Source organism: Taudactylus pleione, unplaced genomic scaffold (genome assembly GCF_031769625.1).
Source record: "Taudactylus pleione unplaced genomic scaffold, aTauple2 ptg000454l, whole genome shotgun sequence".
Taxonomy (NCBI): domain Eukaryota; kingdom Metazoa; phylum Chordata; class Amphibia; order Anura; family Myobatrachidae; genus Taudactylus; species Taudactylus pleione.
Genome location: NW_028284856.1, coordinates 1,788,960 through 1,812,947, shown reverse-complemented (window position 1 = coordinate 1,812,947; position 23,988 = coordinate 1,788,960). Strand labels below are relative to the sequence as shown.

The following is a 23,988-nucleotide window of genomic DNA, read 5'->3' as shown; positions in this document are numbered from 1 at the left end:
TATTTGGCATCAGTAGTGCTGCACAGCTGACGCGACATGTCTGTGAACAAAGTCGTTCAGACATCTCGTCTGTACACACTGGCAGATGCACACACAATATATCGGACGTTCAATTGAACGGCCGATATGTCGGCCAGTGTCTACCCAGCATAAAAGACAAAACTCAGTGAAATCGCCAACTTCACTGCAGTTTTTTCTTCTGTAAATAGGCAAAAAGAGAAAAAAATGAAAAGAGGTTTTTATGTTTATTAAATAGAACCTTAAATGTTTTGATTAAAATATAAACAAAACTTAATTTTGTTAGAAATATACAACTGTCTTTTTGTTTTAGGTGTAATTTAAGGTCAGTGATTTTCAGCACTGCCTTATTAGTAACGGCTCTCATTCGTAAATGTATTTAATTTAAATACAACAATGCCAATTAATAACAGGATGAAACTATACTAAAATAACCTATACAAATGAGCAAATAGTAAAGCCAAAACATTGCAGTATTTATTACAAATAATTACTTTTTAAGCAGCTATAATCATTAGTAGTCACTCATGACGACTCACTAAAATGGGGGTCAGTTCTCATTGTAGTAGGAGTTTTCTGTAATTAGCCACTGAGAGTTGGTGGAGGAGGGGAATTGCGTATTGCCACTGTTACAAAACGCCAGCTCGTATCTGTTCCCGTGCTTACAATCCTCCAGAATATTATGCATTTCTCTGAACGCCAGATATGGCTGCTTGAAGTACAGTGAGACCAGCCGGGAGTGTGTCGTTCAGAGCATTCAAAGAATCGGAGGAGGGATGTGGTAAAGTGATTGTTTTATAGCTATTTTCTTTATCATGGCCTTGATGGACTGTTTTTAAGAGCTACATGCTGCTATAGTCTTCCGAAGCTGCTTCTTCCTATTTTTTCCTAAGAAGTATTATATGTTACTAAAACAAAGTTTTCATTTATCAACAAAAAAGAAGGCAATATTGTCTCACGCATGCTTCAAAACAGCTTAGAAGAACAAGTAACTTTGCATTGCAAAAACAAGGCTTCTTCTAACAAATCTTTTTTCCTTTCTGCTGTTGTAACAAAGACTCCTAACAAATAGCCTCTAACAAAAGACTGTGATACGGAAATAAGTAAGGCTTCTATTAACAGATTTTTGAACAATCTTTGTGCTGCTGCAATAAGGCTTCTACTAACCATCATTAACAGCAAATTATTAACAAAAGAGAGAAAGATATACGATGTCAAATGTGCCTTTTATTGATACTATTAACATGTGGTAACAGCCATTCATGAGTAAGAGGTTTATGCGATTTTGCTCTTTAAAGTGCCGATTAATGAAAATTGGTGAATTGTTGTTAGGAAAATACAGTATATGCACTGGACAAAAAATACCGGTTTTATTCACCGTAAAATCTCTTCCTTGGAGTCCATCTGGAGTAGGGCACTAACTAATTAAGACAGACTCCCACCCCCTATATAACCTCTCCCCTTCCACTAGAACCTCATTCTATGTTTAACAAAGCCGGAGAAGGACCCACGGAAGAACTGAGAAACCAGAAAACCAACAGGTAACTAAATGAACCAAACAAGGGAGGGATCCCGGCATCCCGCAGATGGACTTCATGGAAGAGATTGTACGGTGAGTAAAAATCGTATTTCATTTTTCATCCATATGCGGGATGCCATTACCTCTGGCATCTACCAACGCAAGCCAATTTAAGGGAGGGGGAGCTTCAGAAATGGCCGCTCTAATACATTTTTGCCCAACACTGGCATCCCTCGCTCCAAATGTATGGAAGCGGTAAAATTTTGTAAAAGTGTGTAGCTGCTCTGCACAACTGCTCTACCGAGGCACCATGTCACACAGCCCAAGAAGCCCCGATAGCACGAGTCGAGTGGGCCCAAATTGAAGCCAGAACCGTCACATTTGAAGACAAATATGCCTGCCGAATGGCAGAAGTGACCCATCTAGCGATGGGTCCTTTCAAGGCTAGCCAGCCTCTTTTTGTAGCATCAATCAACACCAACAAAGAATCCATACACCTCAAAGATGCGTTACGCACGTACCACATCCAAAGAAGCTTCACTAGTCACTGAAGCCTGGCAAAAGACTGGAAGGATGATATCCTGGTTAATGTGAAAAGCCTATACCACTTTCGGGAGAAAGGAAGGTTCAGTAAGTAACATCACCCTATCCTCATGAAAAATGAGAAGCAGAGATTTACAAGAAAGAACTGCTAACTTCGATACCCTTTTGGCTGAGGCAATGGTAACTTCCAAGTGAGGTATCGCAATTCTACAGATTCCAATGGCTCAAAAGTTGCCTTTTGAAGTGCCTCCAAAACTAAATTCAAGTCCCAAGGAGGGACACTAAGAAATATATATCTTCCATATCTGGGAAGTGACCTGTTTCCGAGCCTGTATCATGGTTTTCTCAACAGATTCTGAAAATCTTTTAGCCCTTAAGATGTTGGATTCAAGAACCATGCCTTCAAAGCCAAGCAAGGCAAATCGGGGTGACAGCATGGACCCTGAAGTAACAGATCTGGACGCAGGGGCAGAAGATATGGAACGTCTGCCAAAATGTTCCAAAGAACTGCGTACCAATGACGGCACGGCCAGTCTGGAGCCACCCTTGTCCATAATTGTATCCTGCAGCCACCATAGCAGTGACTGATGGGTCCGCAGAGATAATGTGACCATCTGCCTGCTTAATCGAGGGTCTGACTTTACCAATCGATGAAGCAATTGGCTTTGCAGTGGTCAGGCATGGAATCTGGCGAAAGGAACGGCTTCGAATGAAGCCACCATTTTTCCCAGTAACTGCAAAGCCCTGAGGACTGAGATATGAGGCATCTGTAAAATGATCCTTATTTTGGATTGAAGATCCTGAAACTTTGCCTGCGGAAGAAACACACTGTCACCCTGGGTGTCGAAGAGAAGACCCAAAAATACCAACCTCTGAGATGGAATGAAATTCGACTTGGGCAAATTGATGATCCAGCAGAATCTCTGTAGCATGCCTATGGTAATCTGAAGATGTTGTTGTAATAGGGCTATTGAAGGTGCCCTTAGCAACAAATTGTCCAGATAAGCCAACACATCCAAGTTTCCCGGAATCTGAATAAGCAGGCTCCCAACAGAGGTCAGGTCCCAGTCCCGTGACAGTCATGTGGATTCATCTGCTGACTTAGCAGCAGGGCGACGGGTGCTGGGGACACCATGCCCCTTGAAGGCACCTCTACGGAGATCCCAAGGCATACCCCGGAAGGCCTGAAAACTTCCCCTGCCTTGGGTCCGAAAGGAACAAAAAATAGATTTTGGTTTTGATACGGGAAAGTAAGGACTTTTACCTCCCGTGACCTGAGAAATAATTTTAATTAGTTCTGGACCAAACAGAAAACCTACTTTAAAAGGCAGTGCCTCTAAAGTATTCTTGGCCTCTATGTCTGCCTTCCATGTTTTAAGCCATAGAGAACGTCTGGCGGAAATGGCCAAAGCAGAAATATGAGACTGTACGTGAACAGTATTTATTAAAGCATCACCTGTATAGGTCAGAGCCTCCGAAATTTGATCAGCTAAAGAACTAGCTTCAGACAAATCCTCTGATTGAAACCCAGCAATTATATGGGCCATCCTGGAATTGATACCCTTGATCACCTAGGCACTGTACAGAACAGGACAGCGAGACTCCTGACAAAGTGATTATAGACTTGGTACAGTCTCATTCTTCTTATCCACAAGAACTTTAGATGTTACAGATTGTGTTGTGGGGATAACAGACTTCATGACCAACCTAGCAATAGGAGCATCCACCACGGGTGGAATTTCCCAAAACTTGGTATCCTCTTCCAAAAAAGGATAAAGATACTTAAATTTTTTTGGATTATGGAATTTGGAATCAGGTTTTAAATGGCTTCTTTTAATATTTCTTCAAAATGTGAAAATTCTGGAACAGATACATGTTCCGTCTTACGTTTAAAGAAGGGAACTGAACTAGTCACTAGAATAGCGGTTTCCTGTACATGCAAAGTCTCCCTGACCGCATCTACCAGCATAGAAACCCCTGAATAAGAATGGGAGTCATCCTCCCAGTTTGAGGGGTCTTCCCAGTCATAATCCAATTTCCCTTCCTGGGAAAAGGCGGCTGAAGCATCATCTCCAGGAATATCCACTAAGGACTGGCCTAAACCTCTATTAGTGGCTGCGGCCTCTGCTGACATTGCCATTTTCTTTAGGGACATTGCCATCTCAGCGACACATCGTCCCATATCCTGGGCCCATCTGGGCTCTACCAAGGGATCAGACAAACTAGGAGATTGAGCACAGGGTAATATATTTGCGCAAGAGTGACGTAATTCACCTACGGCCTCAACCATAAACCTGGCCCAATCAGGCATCATCGACTATTCAGCCGAACCTCCCGGGATTGAATCTCCCTATGAACAACCAGCACAGAGCGACCCTGGTTCCGTACAACCTTTTGGCAACTTTTTATCACATTTTGTACAAATATAAAAAGTGAATGATCCCTGTTTTTTGGAACCCTTGTCTGGCTTCTCCATATTTGAGAGAGAAAAAGACAATTTGAACCAATACAGATAACTATCTAAATTCTTCTGAAAAAAGTGTAGCACTGTACGAATAGAAAAAAACTAAGTTTTTTTTTTTTTCCAGAATAACATGCACTGCTTCTGAAATGACAGCAAAAGGAGAGGAGGCTTAATAAGACTGTTTAAATGGAAAAAAAAAAAACAGACTCCTGAAGTACACATTCACTTGCAAAAAAACCCAAAGGCAAACAAAGAATCTTCAGTATAAACAATGTATATTACTGCCTAAATTCTTAAGAAATAGAGCAGTAAAGTTGCTTACATATACATAACAATGTTATAAGACCAACATATAACACTAGGTTAATACCCAATGTAATAATCCTAGTTTAACTGCTTTTCTGATACTGTATACAGTAACAATAATTTTGACTGCGCGAACTGTAAAATAATGCAGCCTTCAAGAGGAAAAGAAGACTCTTCACAAATCCTCAAGTTATCAATATACAAAAACAAGGGGATCATTGGTTTTTGTATATTGCTTTTCTGATACGAAACAGCCATCAACCTGTAATTTGCAGCGAGTCTCAGCAAGCAGAACTCCAGCAGCACGCAAACACCTGCCAAAATAGTGTTTGGGACATGTGCTATGAACCCCTGTGAGCCTGCATCCACTCAACTGCCTGGGGGCACGACGGCACGCAGTCGGCGTCCTGCTTCATTCAGGACGCCTGACGTTATCATAGGCATTTCCTAGCTGCTGGCGCTTCCCTCCGTAGATCCACAGGGCTTGCCCGATGTAAAGCGCGTCATAGTGATGACGTCATAGACTGCGTGCCTGCAACGTGCATTGGTGCTGCGTCATGGGAGCGCCGAGTCCAAAAAGCCGGTAGCATGCTCTGCTCTGTAACATCCTACAACTGCTGCCACATGAGTAGTAACATGCCCGGCCGCTCTGCTAAAGCGGTGTGCCAAGAAGCAGTAAATACAGAAAACAAGCTTTTTACATGAAACATGTATCAAGCTTACCATTTTGCCAGGAGCCCCCTCAGATGTGTGTCTGGTGTGGACAGAGGCCCTGATTCAGGGCCGGACACTCTGACAGAGCGCTCGCTCTGAATCTGGGCCGTCCCTGCTCCTTTTTGGAGCGGCCTCCTGGCCGTTCGCATAGCTGTGGGTGACCACCCACAGCTATAGCGAGCGGCCAAAATGATGGTCGCGATGGTCAAGACCATCGCGACCATCGGGCTTGCGACGAGACCCTTGCAGTAGGGTCTCGCTGCCGCAAGCCCTGGAGTGCTTTTGGCTCTATCAGAGCCAAAAGCACTCCCACTGACATCACTAGTGATGTCAGTGGGGCCGGCCCCAGACGGTAGGTGTTCCCTCTGGGGGGAGGGCGTGGCTGCCCTCCGTCTGGGCAGCCACGCCCCTGGCATGCCCACCAAAGGGGGCGTGCTGTCAATCACCATCGACAGCATGCCCCCTTTGGTGCGAGACCCATAACGACGGCTTGGCCGTCGTTATTCGGGTCTCGCGCATGCGCACAACGGAGCAGTCTACGTCGTGCGCATGCACACTTGGGCAACATCGACCCGCTTGCGAGCGCTCAGCGCTCGCAAGCGGGTCTGAATCAGGCCCAGAGTCCCAGGGACTATGTAGTTAGGTTTGACTTTCCCAGAGGCAGTCTTTAGAGTGGGATATAGGGTTCACACAAACCTCTATTTCTATCTAACTCCCACTCTGCTAGTGCTGGTCGCATGTTGTCAGGAACTAAGCACCCAAACCAAAAAAAGAAAAAATAAAGAAATTAAACCTAACTAAACGCTAGGACCTAGATAGTGCCTTACTCCAAGGCACTAAAATCAAGATTGTGGTTCTAGTGGAAGGGGAGGGGTTATATAGAGGGTGGGAGGCAGAGCCACTCTTAATTAGTTAGTGCCCGACACCACAGCTCACTATACATAACCCAGTGGTAATGGCAACCCACAGATGGATGAAAAAGGATAAATATATGATATGTAGCAATAATAATAATAACTATTTTTGCCAGATAATGTAATACTATTATTATTTTAGCAATGGTATAAATTTATATAGAGTGTTAAATAGAATTATATACCGGCCACTGTTCTTTTATAAATGTTTTAAATATCTTTGTAAAAATTGTGTTTAAATAAATATCATGTAACAGTACTGAAAAAACTGCTTGTCAGCGCTTTCTCTGTTTTATTTGTGTTCTTTAAAGAGGTGCTAGGCAATCCTATTTGCAGAGCCATGCAAATCATTTCACTATGATAACAATCTCTTTAGGATTAATGGCCATATACCATTCTATAGTCTTGGTAATTTCAGAAGCACCCAGGGAAGCAGAATATGATGGCAGACATGTATGTGAAAAATACCTATTATTTTTATTCACACACTACTAAAAATGAAATGTCTATTGCTGGATCGATCTTACGACAGATCCTGTGCTAAGAAAAACAGCAAATATGCTGCCAGGACTGCCAAGGAGCTCCGGGGAGTCGGATGGTGAATCGGAACGTATGCTGGTCATGCAGGTGTATGGCCAGCTTATGAATGACTATGAAGCCTTTACTTTATTACTGATTATCCTTATAGGTTCATCAAAACACAGATTTGTAGTTATTTGTATAAATGGGAGCTGACATATTGCATTCTTTGCTGGTGTAATACAATATACTGTACAAGGATGAAAGAAGGTTACGAGTAGTGAAACTGCATAAAAAAATATTCTAAAAGATTTTTAAACAAAAACCCCACAAGAAATGAAAATAGCATTGTTTTAGTCAGCACATTTTCAAAATATGTATAATGACTGCCATTTAAAAACTTCTAGTTTTAAGGGCTAGGCTGTAAAGTCATAAAGCAAATTTTATTACATTTTACTGAAATCCACCTTGTGGAAGTTTGATGGAGGTTCCTTTTCGTTACCCCATGCAATAGTCCTGGCAGGCGCCAGCTTGTCTACCCCACAGATGGAGGAAAGAACCTGCCAGGTGAAATTAAAAAATTGCTCTGAAAACAGGCTCTGATTGGACCAGACGACTGCAAAGTAACGAAAAGATCCCTGGACCTCCGTTCAACTTTTACGTGTGTGTGGTGGGGGACTCTCTAATGGTGGATACTCCACTGTCAGTGCAGTTTGCCCTTGAATTCTATAAAAGTATCATAATAATGCCTAAAGTAGCCTAATAAACTAAATCATTATTTTTAACCAGCAGCAGGCTACTGTTGAAATATTACACTTTATCTCTTTTGTTTCACCAGCAAAGCTTTTTATCGCTTTTGTTTCACCATTCATTATATTTATATCATTATTTACTTGTTTTAGATCAGTCTACCTATTGTATGTTGTATTTTTTTTCATTATTATCCTTATGCATGCTGGTTGGTAGAGATACAACAACACTACTGAAACAATTATACTGATATACAGTACTATATTCACCAGTGACTTTTTAGATATTTTGGATACTGATAAAATAACATTAATAGCAACCTTCCATCGAAATTCAAGCTAACATCTCCAATAAATTAATCACATTGCGGCATAACATAACATAATGTAACACTGTAATTACACTTATATTTTTATAAAATGTGTTTTATAGGAATTGTGTTTTTAAGTATTCGGTACTCGTTATCTGTATCATAAGTATGTTTATTATGACATGTAAAATCCATTCAAGTGAATAACTCCTACCAGCAATTGATGCACTGAAGACTTGCTTATAATGTGCTGGTGACTTGAATACAGCTGGGATATTTATATTTCTTTTAGGAACTGACACAGACAGTACAATCTGTCTACATGGAAATCCCAGCTCACAGGACAGCCTGATCTAAAACAATAATATGAAAAATATGTTCAATAGGCAGACTATATAAAGAAACATGTATAAATACAATGCCGCATTAAAAACACCACAATACAAACAAACTATATACTAGATGTTCACAACTCTGCTGTTTGTAAAGAAACAATATTTACAAGTGTGGTGCAAATGGGACAACAGTGCTGTAACCCTAGGTGCCGGAATTCTGTGCTCCAGCATCCAGACTGCTAGAAGGTCAACTACAACCCCTAGCATAAAGTACTAACCTTTTTCAGTCTTGTTAATTAAACCGGTCGATAAGTGTGGACCCAAAATGGCTGGCCATCTCAATTATAACCTAATTAAGAGCGATAAGTTGTTAACCGTGCCTTTAGCAAAATGGGGTCGCTTAACAGCAGCAATCCTTTCCATAAGTTTAATTAGGTAGCCCGAGCTGACATGTAATGAAAAACCTGGTCAGGATCGGTACATTTTAGCTGCATAAAGTTAAATGTAACTCACATCCGGAGGCACCATGTGTGGACAGCTTTAGACAAAAGTTGACAAGTAAATAATGCTAAATTGCCATTAATTGTATTATTAATTGGAGATGAATGGAAAAAAAATGCAGTGGTTACTTTTAAATATGTTGCAATTCTAATTATTGATCCTGTTGACAGGATGTGTGTATTTCAGAATAACATTTGCTTAACCAACACAACCTTTTGAAACGTAACTTTGCTTTTGTGTTTGGATTTTAAACGGACAAAGAAATTCCAGGAATGAAGCTTTTATATAAATAAATGATGCAGACACCATTCTGAGCACTTCTGTGTGAGTCAGTGTGGATAAAGCATGCGGCCTTGTGATCACCTCCTAGTATTATGGTACTGCCACAGTCACATGCAGTCATGTCCTCATGCCTGCAATCATGTGAGCACAAAAGATGAAATACTCTGTGCTGCTGTTCTGATGAGGACTGCATGTCATTCTGTTCCCTCCAAATTCAAATAAAAAAAAAAAAAAAAAAGTATGCACAATGCACAGATGTACAAGAGATGCAGGATGCAAAGATATAGTGCTCAGATCCTAGTCAACTAAAATAGGCAAAAATAATAAGTTGATAAAGAAATAATTAGAGTTATGGTATAACATACCTTTGTTAACTCTTTTTCTTCAAGGTCCATAGGGTCCACAGGAATTACCTTGGGGTATGTGGTTGGAATGATCCAGGCACCAAACAGTTACAAGCTTTAGCTCCCAGGATGCACTTGGTTCTCCTCAATATATACGCCGCCCCTGGGTACAGGTGCTCAGTTTGCAACCAAGCCCAAAGCTGCATACACACACACGATTTTATTACCAACAATTTTATGAACGATTATCTGTCAGATTATCTGTTCAGTTGGTCAGTCAGAATTAACTACAAACGGGAACTCGCATGAACAGTAATCGTTCATCGTTATAACTCAGAAACTGAACGACTTTTTGAGAAAAAAAGCCGCCCAAGGGGGCTCCTTTTCAAGGGGCCCGGCCCCTGATGGCACTTTATACATAACTCTTCCTGAGTTAAATCCTCCGTACTCACACCTGCAGCACATGGCTTGCAGGATAGCAAAAATGGGTGCAGTATCGTGCTCCATTTCCTGGTCAGATATATCTGACTAACAATCATTGTGGAAATATCAAGCAGTGTTATACTGGTCCTGACTGGCGCTAAGATTAACAGCAGGGACCCACTATCAGCATATGCAACACAGTTCCACCTAAAATATGGCACCGTGCAGCATGCAACAGTATGTGACAAACCTCACAAAAATGTACAAAAATATACAGTATATGTGAGGTCACAGAACCACCCTAAGTACACCTGTATTAGGGCAGATTGTAAAGAAAATGGATAGATATACACTGACAGGTGAGAGAATAAAGCACATACAGTCAGCGCTAGCATAAGTCACATACCATGAAATATATATACATAAACATTACATATAATATACTGCAAGTGGCACTACATTCAACTGCCCAGATTCAGTGTCTGGGAAGGCTATAGCGCTGTGTACACTGACCCAAATGGCGAGGCATGCAGGGGGACTGGACCAACTGCCAAACCTAGGAGTTAAAATGGCCGCCCGGAGCCCTCAGAGGAAGCAGCTCAGACCTTAGACTGGAAAGGAGCACTGAGCTGAGGGGAGGAGCTGCTATAACAGGGAAGGCTGCCTCCCATGGCTGGTTATTAACCCCCGGGACGCCGGCTTCCTGCTGCCGAACTTTAAGTCCCCGGTGGGATGGCGTAATAGGCACATGCAGATACGCATCCCGAATGTCCAGGGACACAATAAAATCCCCAGGTTCCATTGCCACAACAATTGACCGAAGAGTTTCCATATGGAACTTGGGCACACGGATAAATCTTTTGAGGTCCTTCAGAGTCAGAATAGGCTGGTGGGACACATTGGGCTTCTGGATCAAAAACAGATTGGAATAACAACCCCTTCCTTGTTGACCCAAAGGAACTGGGATTATCACCCCCACACCCAGCAGGGAACGAATGGCCTGCTGGATGGCTATGGCCCTAGTAGACTCTGATGGGGGGGCTGTACAAAAATAACTTTGAGGGTGGACACTTCCGGAAAGTCAGGGCGTACCCTTGAGAGACCAATTCTCGGACCCAGGTGTCTGTTGTTGTCTGATGCCAGGCATCCAAAAACTGAAGAAGTCGGCCTCCCACCCTGGGATTACCCAGGAGGATGCCAGCCCCATCAGGCCGAGGGGTTTGTCGTCCATCTTGGAAGCCAGCGTCTGATCGCCTAAGATCTCTTAGTTTACGGCCTGGTGATCCTGCGAGAACGGAATTGTCTAAAGAGAGACTGTCCTTTTGCTTTTCCCTGCGGGCGAAAGGACCGAAAAGATGACTGTCTAGGCTTAGAGGCAGTCGTTGAAGGCAGACTGGCCGCTTCAGAGGCTGCCAGAGTAGCCACAATCCTATACAATTCTGGTCCTGATTCAGAGCCGCTCGTAAGCGGTCGCTCGTTCGCTCTGAACGATGTTCGCACAACTGCGCATGCGTATGGTTCGCAATGCGCATGCGCAAACCAGTCATTGCAGTCGGAAATCGTGCGCTCGTAAAACAACGAGGGGCTGCTAATTTGATTGACAGAATGTACCGTTTGTGGGTGGTAACAGGGGAAGGTGCTTGAAAACGGGAGAGTGGAGATCCGAACGCAGGCGTGCCTAACGGTCAAAACGGTGTTTAATGGGAGTGCATAATTAGTAAAGGAGCGTCATCGACCACGTCACTTGGTTGTCTTTTAGCCTGAACTGCTCGCAGTGATAGCGGGAAGTAAATCCTGCGAGCAGTTCAGATGCCTTTCGATGTTCCCGATTAATCTAATAAATAACGGAGATGACGTGTGATTTGAACGGCAAAGAGGCGTCTTTACAAAATAGCGAGTGCATTTTTCAGACGATCGCTCAGACATAGAGGCATCAACACACCGCAAAGAGCGAGCTCTCAATTTAAATATCTGGCCCCTTTTTAAGAACGAGCGTCCGCAAATAGCGTCCGGGTCTGAATCAGGCCCTCTGTTCCAAACAGTATACCTCCAGCAAATGCCAGGGATTCCAGAGCACTCTTGGATCCCGCATCTGCTTTCCAGGCCCTTAACCAAAGGGCTCTGCGAGCACCAACTGTAGTAGCTGATGCCTTAGAAGCCAGAATACCGGCGTCTAATGCCGTTTCAGCCAAATAGGAGGCCGCTTCTCGGATATAGGAGTTAATGGTCAGTTGCTCTCTGGTAGCATCTGGAAGAGTATTTTCCAGTGCCCCTGTCCATTCTTCAATGGCCTTGACAAATTTTTCTAAAACCTAGGAGCCAGGATAAAAGTGTAGGAGCCAGACCCCCTCTTCCCCTGGAGCAGCATTATTGAGCACCTATGCCCCAGGCAACCAACCCCCATGGCCACACCACTAACGGGGTACCCCAGGTAAACCACCCTCCCACAGCCACATTATTGGGCAGCTAACCCGCCTCTCCAGGCAACCAACCCCCAAAAAGACCACCCCTCCGCAGCCAAAAAACCCCGGGCAAGCAAAGCCACCACCAGCAGTGGCCAAAGTAGAGAATGGTGGGCCCAGATGCAAGAATATGCTTTGGGCATGCCTATGCAGTTCCCCCAGTAGTGGTACCCCTTTGCAGTTCCCCCAGTAGTAGTCCCCCCTATGCAGTTCCCCCAGTAGTAGTCCCCCCTCTGCAGTTCCCCCAGTAGTAGTCCCACCTCTGCAGTGCCCCCAGTAGTAGTCCCCACTATGCATTGCTCTTAATAGCACCCCTCCTATAAAGTGCCCTTGTAACACCCCTCCTTATACAGTGTCCCAGTAGCGGCCACACAACCCCGTACAGTGCCCCAAGTAGCGGCCACTCCCCCTATGCAGTGCCCCTAAAAAATAAAGAAAACGCAACTTACCTGATCCACGCTCCTGCTGACGACCGCTTGCTGTCCCTCCACCTGGCCGCTCTGCACTATGGGAGAGACGTCCCAACCTGCTGCGGGGTGAGCCGGAAGGCGGAGCTCATAAGTGAGCTCCAGCCAGCTCACTTTGTGGAAGATGCAGCAGCCAATGAGAGTCTGACAGACTCGCATCGGCTGCTATAACAAACATACAGCCGCTGCTGGAGGCTGCGTGTTTGTTACTCTTTAGTGTGGACCGGTCTCGCAGTCTGCACTACAGGGCCCGAGGGTTGCTGAAAATCTGGTCGCCAGGCATCCAAATCCGACCTGGCCCCGGGTTTTGTCGAGCCCTGCCGTAGCCATGACTGGGCGGATAACCATTCCCAACAATGAAAATACAGATTTGAGACAGGCCTCGAGTCTTCTACCTGTGGGATCCTTAAGGGAGAATGCAGATGGTATAGGCAACGTGGCGCTCCTCACCAAATGTGCCTCATGAGCATCCACAGTAGGTGGAACTTCCCACTTAGCACATTCGCCAGGTGGGAGGGGGTATAAAGCTGTTATCTTCTTTGTAACATGGAACCATTTATCAGGAGTACTCCATTCTTCCCCCATAAGTTCTGAGAGCTGCTCAGTTTTAGGAAACTCAGCCTTAACCACCTTCTGGCGTTTGAACACTGGTGCCTTCCTAGGTGCTCGCTCTTCATTATCTATGTTTAAAATAGTTTTGACCGCCCTAATCAAGGAAGAGACATCCACTGCTGCCGGATGGTCCTCTTCTCCTCAGACAGACTCCTGTGCATCTTCAAGCTCTTCTGAAGATGCGTCAGAATCTACAGGCTGGGTGGACTGATAGGAGGAAATCGACCGCGTCCTGGCTTTAGTAACTACCGGTATGCTTCCTTGCAGCATTTGCTGAAATGCAGCAGATGACGGAGCCATACTCTGTCTTGAGTGGGCATAAACATCTATCCAGGAAGGATACATAGGGGGCATAAACATAGCAGGTTGTAGCTGCTGTGAGTGTCCAATAGTGGAAGTCGGTGTGGGTGTAGACAAACAGTCCACGACCTGCGCCATAACCTGAGACAAGAAAGACACCCAGGGTGGTCCTTGCACAGGGCCTGTTAGGCTGGAGTGATGTGGTAGTTCCGTAGGCAACTATAACACACTAGCATAAATAACAGAACTAGCATAAATCACATACAATGCATTTAAGCAATATACTTGTAATGGGCTCTTCATCAACTATGCAAAAGCACAATGCTTAGTAGGATATTGAGCTCTGTATAACCTGGCCACCAAAGGAGATGTATACAGGGAGGGGTGTGGATCATTAGGTCTACATTGTCTAGATAGATGATGTTGAGGTAGACAATGGAAGATAGACAGGCAATAGATAGACAGGAACTCAAGGTCGACAGGGTCTGAAGGTCGACACACTAAAGGTCGACAGGTACTGAATGTCTACAGGCAATAAGTCAACGGGATCTGAAGGGCGACAGGGTCTGAAGGTAAACACTCATTGTCGATATGCAAATGGTTGACACTTTTTCTTTTTTTCGTTAGGGTTAGTGTCAGGGCTAGGCACTTACCCCGACGATTAGGAATAGGCACTTACCGAAGGGGTAGGCACTTACCCCGACAGTTAGGCACTTACTCCGACAGTTATGGTAAAGATTAGAGCTAAAAAATATAAAATGTGTCGACCATTTGCATGTCGACCATACGAGTGTCAACCTAATGACCATGTAGATCTGGTTACTAGTCGACCTTTAGTGTGTCGACCTTCAGACCCTGTCGACCTATTGCTTGATTGCTTGTTGACCTTCATACCCGTCGGCCTTCAGCCCCTATCAACCTTCAGTGTGTCGACCTTCAGAACCCGTCAACCTACTGCCTGTCTATCTTCCATTGTCTACCTAAACATTGTCTATCTAGACAATGTAGACCTAATGACCGGATACCACAGGGAGACGGACCAAACCTCCTCAGATTCGCAGCTACAATATGGGTGTCTCATATACAGAGAAGGCAAAGAGGAGCAACCCAGACACTCGAAAACCTTGCGCTGGACCGGTGTCTGGGCGAGGTGCCACCTGGGAGAGACTACCTCCCCTAGGCTGTATTAAACCTCCAGGTGCATGGCCACCGTCACTGTCCCCAGATCAAGAGTTATATGCCCCGGTGGTCTAGTGGGGAAGGGGGTCGGCCCCGGTTTCCCACCACAGCAACCACCGGAGGCATGGACTGCCACGTTGTTTCCTGCGGGCGGGGAACCACCTTACCTATGTCCCAGTGTGTTCCGGCTGCAGTCCCGGGCTCAGCGTCATCGCTAGTCAAACTCCGCTGGCGCCCACCAAAATCACCAGTTACCTCACTGGTGTTGCGGCGCCAGTGGGGGTAGATGGAGCACCATCAAAGGCGTAAATTAGGAAGCCTAGCAGTGCTTGCTCTGGAGAAGAAAAAAAAAACAAAAAACAAAGCTTGGGACTGCCTGAGCAGTCCCCTGTCTAACAAGGTGCACTGAATACTGCACACCAAACACAAAAAGGGAGTACCTGTAGCCAGGGACGGGGTATATATGGAGGAGGACCCAGTGCATCCTGGGAGCTAAAGCTTGTAACTGTTTGGTGCCTGGATAACTCCAACCACATACCCCAAGGTAATTCCTGTGGACACTATGGAACCGAAGAAGAAAATATAATGAAGTCTCTGGATAAGCCACAAATAATAAGAGTTATGGTATGACATACCTTTGTTAACTCTTTTTCTTCGAGGTCCATGGGGTCCACAGCCAATACGTTGGGGTATGAATCCCGATCACCAAACAGTTAATACAAACGAGCTCTCTGCTCCCAGGATGCACCAGTTCCCTCCTCATATACCCCACCCCCTGCCTCAGGTAGTCAATTCGTTACCAAGCTCAAGCAGGCAGAGACAAAGGGTAAGAAAGAATAAACCCACATTCATGAGTCCAGACTCTCAAGAGAAGACATTTTCCGGACCCCCCCCCCGAACTACAGGTGCGTCTGGGTGGGTGTCCTGTGGACTCCATGGACCTCGAAGAAAAAGAGTTAACAAATGTATGTCATACCATAACTCTTATTTTCTTCTTTGGGGTCCATGGGGTCCACAGCCAATACGTAGGGGATATCCCATAGCACTAACCCTACGGGTGGGGACGCTCCTGACTCTCGGAAGAGAGGAGAATCCTACGCCCGAAGGAGGCATCCTGAGAGGCAAAAGTGTCAAAGAAATAAAATTTGACAAAGGTATGGATGGAAGACCATGTGGCTGCCCTGCATAATTGCTCAGCAGAAGCACCCCGACGGGCCACCCACGACGGACCTACCGCCCTAGTAGAATGTGCAGTTGCTGAATCAGGCACCCGTATGCCAGCCTGTGTATAAGCCAATGAAATTGCAATGCGAATCCACCTGGCTAGTGTCTGTTTATTGGCTGGCCAGCCACGCTTATGACAACCATAAAGCACAAAGAGTGAATCAGACTTCCTCCATTTGCTAGTGCGTTTCACATAAATTCTCAATGCACGGACCACATCCAGGGAAGCCTCTCCTGTCGAGAGACTAGTGCCCTGAAACGCTGGAACTACTATTTCTTCATTAATATGAAATCTAGACACTACTTTCGGAAGGTAACCCTCCCTAGTACATAGTACTGCTCTATCTTGATGAAACCCCAAGAACGGCTCACGGAAGGAAAGTGCAGCTAAATCCGACACTCTACGTGCAGATGCTATAGCAAGAACAAATACTGTCTTTGCTGTTAACCACTTGATGTCTATTGAATTTAAAGGCTCGAACGGCGGAGCCTGTAAAATTCTCAGAACTAGAGTCAAATCCCACGGAACAACTGGGGGAACGCAGGGAGGCTGAATCCTCAACACCCCCTGAAAAAAGGGCTTTATATCTGGTCTCAGAGCAATTTTTTGTTGGAACCAGACTGAAAGAGCAGACACCTGTACTCTCAAAGAGGCCAGGCAGAGCCCTTTTTCCAGACCGCTTTGAAGAAAATCAAGCACTCTGGACATCAGAAATTTCTCTGGGTCGTACCTTTTCAGTTCACACCACTGAAAGAACATATGCCAAATTCTATAGTATATACGAGCTGAGGATGGCTTCCGTGCCTTCAGCATCGTCCATATAACAGACTCGGAAAAGCCCTTCTTCCTCAAGACGGAGGCCTCAAGAGCCATGCCGTCAAAGATAGCCGATGAAGATCCGGGTGCCAGCAGGGACCCTGTAGCAACAGATCCGGTCTCAATGGCAAAGGCCATGGAGTGCCTATGGAGAGAGACTGTAGATCTGTGAACCAGTGCCGTCTCTGCCATGCCGGAGCTATTACTATCACGGTACTGCCCTCTTGTTTGATCTTTCTGACGACTCTGGGAAGAAGAGCAAACGGGGGGAACAGATATACCAGCTTGTAATGCCACTTTACTGTCAGTGCGTCTACAAACTCAGCTCTCGGATTTCTGGTCCAGGATTCCTACCTGGGAACCTTGTTGTTCCTTCTTGACGCCATAAGATCTATTTCTGGTAGACCCCACCTGTCCACGAGGTTCCGAAAACCTGTGGATGTAGGGCCCACTCTCCTGCATTTATCTCCTGCTGACTGAGAAAGCTGGCCTCCTAATTCAGGACCCCCGTAATGAACACGGCAGATATCGTGGGAAGATGACTCTGCCCACACCAGGATTTTTTATACCTCTGCCAAGGCAGCCCGACTCCTTGTGCCCCCTTGATGATTTTGGTAGGCAACTGCGGTGCGATTGTCTGACTGTATCTGCACCGGCCTGCCCTTTATGATTTCCTGAGCCTGCACTAAAGCTTTGAATATAGCTATTAGTTCTAGGATGTTTATCAGTAGCCGGCTTTCCGCCACTGACCACTTTCCTTGGAAAGCGTGTGACCCCGTCATCGCCCCCCAACTTTGAAGACCTGGCGTCGGTTTTGAGCAACGTCCAATCCGACACCCAAAAGGGGCGACCCTGCCTGAGATGCTTTGTCTGCAACCACCAGGACAGGGACAAACGCACCTCTTGAAAAAGACGCAGCAACTGAGACCTGAACGTGCGGTGATCCTTGTCCCAGCGAGATAGAATTAATTGCTGCAGTGGTCTGGAGTGGAATTGAGCGTATTCCACCACCCTGAAGGTGGCCAGCATCGACCCCAGGACCTGCATGGCCACTAGAAAGGATATCTGCCTGTTGCGGCGCAATCTGCGTATTCGCGATTGTAAGGCAAGGATCTTCTCCGGCAGATAAATTTTCTGCATCATGGAGTCCAATCTTGCTCCCAAGTGACACATCTGTTGTACCGGACAGGGTGACGACTTTTTCCAGTTTATGATCCAGCCGTGACTGTACAGACATGATACTGTCAGCCCCAAATGATCCTGTAACTTCTGCGGCGACTGCCCTAGCAACAGGAGTTCGTCCAAGTAAGGCAAGATCCTGACGCCTTGGCGTCTGAGGCATGCCATCATCACCGCCATCACCTTGGTGAATACCCGAGGGGCTGTGGACAGGCCAAAAGGTAGGGCCTGGAACTGAAAATGTTCCCCCCCTACCGCAAAACGAAGACATTTTTGATGAGCCTGTGTGATTGGTATGTGGAGGTAGGCATCCTGTATATCTAAGGATACCATATAGTCCCCCTGCTCCATTACCAACACAATCGATTGCAATGTTTCCATCCTGAACCCAGGGGCTCGAACAAATTTGTTGAGCTCTCTCAGATTCAGAATGGGCCGGTACGACCAGTTCGGTTTTTGAACCAGGAACAGATTGGAGTAAAACCCCTCTCGGAACTGATTCTCTGGCACCGAAACCACTACCTCCGATGCTAGTAACGCAAGAATTGCTTTCTGAAGGGCCAAAGCTCTTTCTGAACCCTTCTGTGGGTTTATACAAAAAAATCTTTGAGGAGGAGTCCTCCAAAACGTCAAGGCGTACCCTCGGGAGACAACTCCTCGAACCTCCGTCGTGAGGTGCCAGGGCTCCTCGAACCGAAGTAGTCGGCCCCCCACCCTGGGATCCCCCAGAGGGAGGCCCGTCCCATCAGGCCACTGGTTTATCCTGGACCCTAGATCCTGGATGTTTGTTCTGCCAGGGCCTCCTGGGTCCTGCCTATTTTGGTGGAAATCTTGCTGAGGGCTGACCCTTGGCCTTGCCCTGCAGCCGAAACCCCCGAAAGGACGCCCATCTAAGTTTAGACGAGGGTGCTGATGGCAGACCTGCCGTCTTTGAGGCTGCCATTGAGGCTACAATTTTATCCAACCCTGGACCAAAGAGAATGGAAGGGATTCTACGGCCTTTTTGGACCCGGCATCCGCCTTCCAATCCAGAGAATCCTACGTGCCACCACGGACTCCGCTGAAACCCTGGAGGAAAGGATCCCTGCATCCAAGGCGGCATCTCCCAGATAAGACGCCCCTTCTCTAATAAAGGAGATCATGTCCAGTTGCTCCTTAGAGGCATCTGGTAGAGACTCTGCTAGAGTTTTAGCCCACTCCTCAATAGCTCTTGCTACCCAAGCAGTAGCCATAGCTGGACGGGTGGCCGTTCCCGCCAGTGAGAAGATTGATTTGAGGCAACTCTCCAGTCTCCTATCCGTGGCTTCCTTCAGCGAAGCCGCTGGGATTAGCAGAGTGGTACGCTTAATCAGCTGCGCCACAAGTGCATCAACTGACGGTGGATTCTCCCACCTAGCACAGTCCTCTGCTGGAAAAGGATATAGAAGCGCCATTCTTTTAAAAGGATGGCTTTTCTTATCCGGGCAGACCCACGCTTCCTCCATAAGTTCTGATAAATGCTCAGACTTTGGGAATTCTGCCTTGACCACTTTATGGCGCTTGAACAGGGGTGCCTTCCTAAGCGGAGGATCCCTTCCTCAATATTTAATACCGATTTCACAGCCCTAATCAGAAAGGGGACATTGGCTACTGGGAAATTATCATCACCCTCCTTGGAGCTAGACTCCTGAGAAGAGTCCTGTGCCTGTTCCTCCTCGGAAGAGGCACTGGAGTACTCACCCATGTGAGAAGGTAAATGGAGCCTAGATTTAGGCTGCTTTGGTTTGACAGCCTGAGAAGGCTGAAAAACCCCAGAGGATGATGCCATAACATTACCAGCATCAGGGTCCATCCAAGGCGGCCACATCATGGGCATAGGATGCATCTGCTGAGGCAAACCCCAAACTGGTGGTACCGGGGCAGCCAGCCGCTCCGGCACCTGAGCCATAACCTAAGAAAATTATGCCCAAGGAGGCTCAGGCCCTGTAACAGGCAAACTTAATTGGTATGGTGGCTGTCTAAAACAGTTCCCACAAAGCCCATTTTGTAGAAAGTCCTGTGGGGACAAGCCTGCCTTGCAGGCTATACAGGATATCAGCAACGGGTCTCCCGCCACCTGACCCTCAGACTCCTTAGACATGTCAACTATGCCACTGGTTCTGAGTGTATATGTGCTGCTTTCTACTCTCAACTCACACACCTGCAGTAAGGGAAGGGGAGAGACAGTGACAGTTTACAGGAATTACAGTTCTTTTACAGAAGAAACAGTATACACACACAACAATCACGTCATGCATAAACACTTCTATGAGTCATACGCATATAAGCTCTCACTACCATAATCAGCGCTAGGCTTAGTAGGATAGAGCCCTGTAAAACCTGAACCAGCAGTAGGAAAGGTATACAGGGAGACTGCCCAGCGTCCTGAAGGAGCAGCGATCAGAAAGCAACTGACATACACGCTGGCTGCCTTATATGGAGGCTGGGAGGAGCAACCCACCCGCTGCGCCAGAAGACTGGACTAGCATGTGGATTTGGGGAGGGGCCGCCGGGGAAGCGGACCTCCCCTATGCTGCTTGGACCTGCCCAGTAAACTGACATGGCCTCCGCCACAAGCCCCGGCTTGTCAGGAACATCACATCCCGGCGGTCTAGTGTAGGCGACAGGCTGTTCTGCCCCTGACTGCAGCTGGCCTCCGGCCAGTCTCACCGGCATCAGCGGCAGCCGCGACCACCCGCTTACCTGCCATCCCCTTGATGCGGTCCACTGCATGAGAGCCCCTGCCGAAGCCCTAGCCATGGACCTGCCTAGGCTAGCGGTGCGGCTCCGGAGGAGGTAGTTGCAGCGGATGGCCGGTGCGTCTCCAATCAGATGCGAGGCTGCTTCTAGGACAGCTCAGACCACCCGCCTGGATGGAGAGTAAAACTCTCTCTTTTTTTTTTTTTGTTACTCGTCTGCAGGACTGCTCCTGCAGTCCCACTGTCTATGTGGTGTACACACCAAACAGGAAGAACTGACTACCTGAGGCAGGGGGTGGGGTATATGAGGAGGGACCCGATGCATCCTGGGAGCAGAGAGCTCGTTTGTGTTAACTGTTTGGTGACCGGGATTCATACCCCAACGTATTGGCTGTGGACCCCCATGGACCCCAAAGAAGAAAAAAGGTTTTTATTTAAGTTTTCCAAGAGTACAAGCAGTTGTGATACAATACCATTCTCGCACACCATTCTTCTGATCAAAGACATTCACACAACAACAATAGGGACATCTTTACTGTGCTTCATAATGAGGTACTGCTCAGCATGGAAGCATAGGCATCTTATGGTGGTGGTGTTTACATGCTAAGGTATCAGCTGGGATGCTTCATCACATGGTATGGAACTCCCCACTTTAGTAATTTCTCCTGGTTATGAGTGCTAACAACTTCCAGCTAGTAAAATGTCCACTTACACAGTGCGGTATATTTTGTCGACACGAGAATGTCTATAATGTTGTAATGTCGACACCGACCACGTGAATATTCATCACGTCGCCACTGATAAAATGTCCTATTAATCATATTGTCGACAAACCAGCCCTGGTGGTACAGTGGTAACTTATTTGGTACAATGGTGAAGGGGAAGTTCCAATGAAACAAACACAGGCGAGTGAATAGATGCCATGCGTTCACACTGCAGAGAGTTCTTGGGGCAGCCCATCATCTCTGTGCTGGGCACGCTGTCTACAGTAATGAAAAGTGACCATGCCCCCCGCAGCCTTACCTTCCCATTCGTGCCTCCCCCAAACCCTCATCTCCAGGAGCATAACCCTAACCCCTCCACTGCTGCAGCCTAACCCTCCGGTCTCTGCAGAATGTTGACATTCTACTCATGCCAACATATTCCATGTCGATTTCAGAAATGTTGACAATGGGGTGTCAGCATTGCAAATGTCAGCATTGTAACTTCTTCATCTGTACAATGCAGGCAAATAAAACATTATTCATTTCTAGAGAATAACCTTTATAATAAAGAAGCAATTCAATAGAGAATGGGGAACCTGGTTAAGGGGCCTACATGAGTCACATCTCAGTAATCCAAGAGGTTTGGTCTTTATTGTTTATATTCAACACATGCAGTTTGTACGATTTTTTACAAACCTGCTCATTTGCGGTGTCACAAGAGTGCATGTACTTTCTTCTCACAGGAGGCAGAGATCCATCAGTTGGAGCAAGGAATTTGGTGAGTAGCTGCCCCCGTGATCCAGAATTTTCACCATGCTGGTATCCAAGTCTGTCCCTTAGGAGATCAATGTGCGATGACACTGTTATTTCCATATCATTATTCTGATTCTTCTCTATTCCATCTAAACTTCTGAAAACACTTTGTGCACAAAAGTCATTATCCTCTTTCCTGTCTATATTTTGTGAGCCTCTGAGAGAAACATTCTGATACTTTGCCCATCTGCTTGGCTGTATATCTGCTGACACAACACAATTTTCTTGCGGTTTCTGTATTATAGGTACCCTTTCTCTGCCCTGCAAAAAAAACGCATCACTACTTTCATTCATATCAGACATCACGGTAGAGCATGTACCAAATGTTTTACAAGAACCATCCTCTAATGAGAGGTTTCTGTGTTTCAGAGATTCAAATGGTCTGAATTCATCATCCACAGGTCTTAAGCTGGAATACACATCAATCTCTGGTGTATGGACTGCTGGCACTTGCATCTGAAGCCTGGATCGTACTTTGGATACCTTATTGGTGTTCATAATAGCTATGGTACAAATAAGAAAATAGTACTTATGTAAAACAATGATGTATTCAAATTGTGGCTTTTGAGAGTATGCATATACTTTTGGAATCATCATTTAAAGCATCTCATAACATTTGTCAGTAAACAAACAGGTCACTGACGCTTCAGTATGCTTGTAGTAAAATGCTGAGACTGCGGGCCAGGATCAATTACCCACGAGATGCTGACAGAATGGTTTCTGGCAGCTTTGTGGGATATTTCTCACTAGCTGATTTCTGCTTGCAGCCTATGGAGGGACGAGCAGAAACCTGGTTATCATAATTGCACTTATGAAGACTGTGCAACCATCTAATTGAATGTCTCCTGTCTGTTCCCTGCCCTTCAGCTAAACAGCAAAGTGCAACTGTCCGCACGCCTGCCAGGCCATTTAATGGTGTCACCAGGGTGGTTAACAAAAAAAATAAAGAAGAGAGAAAATGGCTTTTGCACGTTTTCCATTTTAATTATAACACCATTTAAACATAAATTGTGCAAAAATAACACCAGCTGATCTATGGGGCATATAAAAAAAGTGTAAAAGAGTTATGGTAGACTTACCTTTGTTAACTCTTTTTCTTCGAGGTCCATAGGGATACCATGGGGAAATGTGGTTGGAGTGATCCAGCCACCAAACGGTTAAGCTTTCAGCTCCCAGGATACCTCAGGTCCTCCTCCACATATACCAAGCCCCTGGCCACAGGCAGTTTTGTAAACAAGGCCAAGGAAGGAGAAGCAAAGAGGAGAAGAACAATGTACACCAGAAACACGCTCACACAAGATGACGGAATCAGTGACCGAAAGAAAAAATTACCCAATGCAGCTAGGTGCGTCAGGGTGGGTGCCCTGTGGACCTTGAAGAAAAAGAGTTAACAAAGGTAAGTCTACCATAACTCTTATTTTCTCCTTCAGGGTCCATAGAGATCCACAGAGATACCATGGGGATGTCCTAAAGCAGTTCCCCTAAGGGTGGGGATGCTCCTTAGCAGAAAGGAGAACTAGCCGCCCAAAGGAAGCATCCTGAGAGGCAAAAGTATCAAAGACGTAGAACCTA

The 23,988-nt window shown here is 46.0% G+C and overlaps 1 protein-coding gene across 1 annotated transcript in view; it reads right to left on the bottom strand.

Annotated features, from left to right (window-relative positions):
* Positions 1-3,899: 3,899 nt before the first annotated feature.
* LOC148504798 (uncharacterized) overlaps positions 3,900-23,988 on the bottom strand; it is a 77,607-nt gene continuing 57,518 nt past the window's right edge. The window contains exons 5-7 of the mRNA XM_088448225.1: positions 22,300-22,919; positions 8,272-8,410; positions 3,900-4,282 (exon numbers count right to left, since the gene is read on the bottom strand). Of these exons, the coding sequence (XP_088304351.1) occupies positions 3,900-4,282; positions 8,272-8,410; positions 22,300-22,919 (1,142 nt within the window). The remainder of the gene's footprint in view (positions 4,283-8,271; positions 8,411-22,299; positions 22,920-23,988) is intronic.